At 42.9% G+C, this 4,869-nt stretch overlaps 1 protein-coding gene across 1 annotated transcript; it reads right to left on the reverse strand.

Moving 5' to 3' along the window:
• Positions 1-1,468: 1,468 nt before the first annotated feature.
• Positions 1,469-2,510, reverse strand: LOC118426096 (fibrinogen-like protein 1). Its single transcript, XM_035835355.1, has 2 exons — positions 2,464-2,510; positions 1,469-1,793 (listed from the first exon to the last, which is right to left on the reverse strand). The coding sequence occupies exons 1-2, from the start codon at positions 2,508-2,510 to the stop codon at positions 1,469-1,471; spliced, it is 372 nt and encodes a 123-aa protein (XP_035691248.1).
• Between the last annotated feature and the right edge of the window lie 2,359 nt (positions 2,511-4,869).

Raw genomic sequence — 4,869 nt, forward strand, 5'->3', positions numbered from 1 at the left:
AGCCTGGACAGGTGAACACCCAGTATCACCGCCTCAGGCAGTCAGACGGGTCCAGAGGCCGGATCTTTCGCGCTAGGTCCATGCGAACGGGCAACGAGCATGTCTTGGTGCTAAAAACCGGCTGCATTTCCTTGGTATAAAAAAAATTGGAGTAAAAGAGCTCTGCATCTGTATGGTCATGCCATGTTATTTTTATACCTAATGTAAAAAATCACATTCAACTCAGGAGGGCTGCGGCTTACCTCTTGTGTTGGTTTGCGTGTGTAGAATAAATAGATAGATAATGGTAAACAAAGTTTTGAAAAAAAAATCACTATATCACGGATGTGTATGGTCTTCAGCCATTGTGACTATCACATGTATTCCACAGTGTGAAAGACAGGGGTTTAGTCATTGTGGATATCACACGTAACCCAGAGTGTGTAAGGCAAGGGTTTAGTCATTGTGGCTATCACATATAGTACAATTTAGTGCTGTTTGTAGACATAATAAGCACGTCCTTGTCAGGTTTAGCCTCGATCTGCCCAACTGCCCATTCCTGTATTCAATAGATATCTAACAGCAAACCACATTAATCTCCTAGCAGATCCTACAATGGCATAAGATAGTACAAAACTGGCCAAGGAGTGTAGTCAGTCAAAAGGTGTCCATCTGCATTGTAGCAAAAAACACTACCATAGGCCGGCTTCACTCCTCTGGCAGCTTTGATACTGTCTTGTGCTGTCTTAGGATCTGATTGAAGATCAGACCACACAATAAGCTGTGATTGTGAACTTTATGTTCACTCCATTCAAATGTTCCAGCATATTTTAAGTAAAAAAAGTCAACAGTACACATTATTTTTGTTCATATTACAGTCTTTCTTAAATCCTTTCTTACAACTATTCTTACAGCTTTTCTAACCATCATGTTGTCAGGTTTTTCATCTAGACACTATTTACTGATCAGCACGTGATAAACAGCGTTACAACATCCCGCCAACTTCTAAAGTCACACCAATCGGCTAAACTTGTATTTACAATAAAAAAAGACACATTATATTAAAATGTTATGAATCATACATGTAGTTGTAAGTTAACTCTCAAAAAGCTGCATGTAAGTATTTGCTCTCTCAGAAAAAAAAAACACCTTGTTTACTTCTCGTTTCAGCATATCTGCAATGTTCTTACTCAACATGTTGTCATCCGATTTGTGAAAAAGTATCTACATTTGGCTTTCAGAAACAACTCCAAAATTACAACATAATGAAATAGAAAATGCAGATGTTTCAATGATCAATGATCATACGCCTCATGTACTCAGGATTGAAAGCTTGAATGGTTTGATTGTATGTGCTAAAGACACTCATGAAAAATTTAATAAAGAAATCATATGATCAAGTGTAAAACTTGAATTAGTAATACCACTCAGACTATTATAGTTTTAGTGATTTTTACATTTTATGTGGATTTTGAAGAAGGCATGTTGTTTATGGCCTGATCTTCATAGACACGGACTTCAGGGAGTAATTCCAGCCTCTCCATTTGGCCCACAGCACACCTTGCCCGTTTGTACAGGAGTTCCCACAGTTACCCAGGTAACGGCCGTTGAGAATAGCGTGGCCGCAGCTCCAAAACCACCAGCCGGCCTGCCCGTGGTGTTGGGAACAATGGTTATTTGTCCAGGCATCAAGGTCCCTGTCTACAGTGGAGAACCTCTGCCTGTTGTTGGAGGGCCAGCCAGTGATGCAGTCTCCCGCAGTGCCTGAATACCCGGAAATGTGCAGCCGGTACCCGTCCGACTCACCGGATACACTAGATGGAAATATTAAACGAGCGAGATTAAATGAACGATAAAGATTTTCATCATAAATCTATGTAACGTTAATAAACAACTACAATAACAATTTGATTGGAAGTATAGTAATCACACTGTTACTGATTGAGGCTGTACCTTCATACACCATACACACTCATGAATGTACATACATACATCCATACATACATACATACATAGCGTTCCATACATACGGACAGGCATATGCAATCACACACACATTTGTAAACATAAGTAAACGAACACATACATATTCATGTATACATCAATGTATGCATGATTGTATATATCAATGTATGCACATTCATATATATGCATATAAACACTCTCACATAAACACACACGCAAACATGCATATAAACACCCTTATGAATTCATTAACAAAACGTTGGTGCGCGCATGTGTGCGTGAGTCAGTATTTGCGTGTCAAAAGGTGTTTTACTCACCTAAAGGTTTTTTACTCACCTGAAGATGCTTTACTCACCTGTAGAAGTTCTACTCGCCTGAATGGGTTTTAATGACCTGAAGGGTTTTAATCAACTGTGTTTTACTTACTTAAAAGTGCTTTATTTACCTGAAGTGTTTACTCACCTGAAGGTGTTTTACTCACCTGAAGGTGTTTTACTCACCTGAAGGTGTTTTACTCACCTGAAGGTGCTGTATTCTGCGTAGCGTGATTCATTGTTCCAGTCCATGAGGTCAATCCGAAGGCGATAGCTTTTCTGATTGGTCAGCTGGTGGATGTTCTCGTTCCCCAGCCAGTACTCCCCGTTCTTGTTCCCAAAGCCCAGTCTGTACTCCATCCAGGTCCGGTTGAAGGGAACCGACCCGTCCTGCCGCCGCTGGATCACGGTCCACCCGCCTCCTGTGGGGAGAAGGAATCAAGTAATGCTTAAATTTTAGAAAATAAAAATATACCCTGAAAATAGATACATACAAAAGACAGACATTTCTTACCTTGATATGAAAAAGGAAATTAAAAGATAGATGACTTACGCTGAGAATGAAATACGCAAGACGAATTAAAACTAGACAGGTAACATTTGCAAGCAAATACAGAATGTTACCTTCACATGGTCTAGCCTAGCATTTCTACCAGGAAGGGTAAACTGAAATAGTTGCAGATGTTGACACAGGATAAGACAAGAAGGTACAAATAAATGTTGATAATTTTTTATCTGGAACGTTATAATAATAATAATAATAATCACCAGGTGTATTTTGCCAGCCAGTAGGTACCCAAATTATGAGTAATGAGGCTGATTAACGTGGTCGAGGCACCTCCTCGAGCACGGGACCCCCGTTTTACGTCCCTCCCGGAAGACGATTTCGTGGAAAACTTCGTGAGGCTACAGCAATCCGGTCAGTCCTTGGTTGGTCCCCCATCCAAGTACTATCCGGACCGCGCGTTGCTTAACTTCCGAGATCAAGGGATCGGGTGTACCAACGCGCCACGCGGCCGTTATGCATCTTGAATGATGAACACAACGTCTAATATTGTTCCACACAGGGTTTCTCATCATCATCTCATCTCAGTCCCATAGCTACAAGCCAAAGGGCAGTCTGTCTGTCCACAAAGGTTCTCCATTTCTGACGGTCGTCAACAGGGTTTACTCGACGACATTTAACGTGGGGAAGACGGCCGTCTGCGGGAGGGTGAGGGCCTAGGAATTTTTTTCGGCTTGGGGGAGGGCCAGGGAGAAATTACTTGGCTTGCGGGGAGAGAGCCATGGAAAAAAACTGGTTTCCTTTAACAATATGTATTCAAATGTTAAAAAAATAAAGCTTTGAATCACTCGGGAAATTCATAATCTCTGACTTGGTGTAGAACGCGAGCTGCGAAGTTCAGTTGATTACATAAGAATGTGTGGCCGCGTAGCACAGTGGTAGTGTATTCGGCCCGTGACCGAGAGGTCGCCGGTTCGAATCCGCCTGCCGTGTTGCCGGTCTTGTGCCCTTGGGAAAGGCACTTTACACGACTTTCCTCACTTGACTCAAGTGAAAAATGAGTCGTCCCTCGGACAGGACGTTAAATGGAGGTCCCGTGTATGGGGAGAGTCACACCCCATGCACGTTAAAGAACCCCCACATGTGCGATGGTGCGGTGTAGTTGGAGCAAACCCTTCTGTCTGGAGTTGGTGATTCACTTCAAATCACCCGGTTGTAGGCCTGGCGAACCTCCATACCGTATCAGCCACACGGTGATTTACATCATTCACCCGGACGGGAGACCTGGCGCATCCCCGTCTTGTAATTAGCCAGCGAAAGGGTATGTCACCCCGTAAGGGGCGGTATCACCCCGTCGTGTGTAAACATGTGCGAACATGTGTGATCACGTCGACCGATGATGATGATGATGACATTAGAATAAGTTAAATTTTGCGCTTTCCGTCATTGTTGACGGACAAACTCGGCTTGTAAGTATAGACAAATTTTGCAAAAATCTCTAGAAATCAGCGGATGTTTGCATACGGTGCTGACTTAGATGATAATTCCTAACGCCCGCCGGCGGCGAGAGAGAAGCGAAAAGCAACTGGTCGAACCCAGTCGACGCCCCTCCCCCTACTGGTCTGGTCAGTCGCGTCGTGCTAGCGCCGATGTTTTTGTTGTCATTTTCCCGGCCCTGATTAACTGTCAGTTATTGCTACCATAGAAGTAAAAAAAAAATCTCAAAATATGTGAATTTAAATGTGTAAGGTACTTTCAAAATGGTATCCGGTAAGCCGATCGGACCTCACATGCTTGCGTTCTATATGGGGGCGGGGCCCTACATGAAACGTAACAAATAGGTTTGCTTTTGATTCTTTAATTAACTGCTTATAGAATATGGACCGAATCTACCGGTGTCAGACATGTTGCACCAAATGTAGGCTGATAAGATGTCGAAGATATTTCCTAAAAGGTAGGCAGAGATTTTCTTGGTGTTGGCGGTGGTGCTTTTTTCGTAATGATTTTCTTAGTCGGACCGTCGCAAACAGTGCATTCAGCCCGTTTCCCCGTGAAAACATCAGCTATATTGTGCTAGATACAGCCTCACGTGAGACAAGAAGCACA

Source organism: Branchiostoma floridae, chromosome 11 (genome assembly GCF_000003815.2).
Source record: "Branchiostoma floridae strain S238N-H82 chromosome 11, Bfl_VNyyK, whole genome shotgun sequence".
NCBI classification, from domain to species: domain Eukaryota; kingdom Metazoa; phylum Chordata; class Leptocardii; order Amphioxiformes; family Branchiostomatidae; genus Branchiostoma; species Branchiostoma floridae.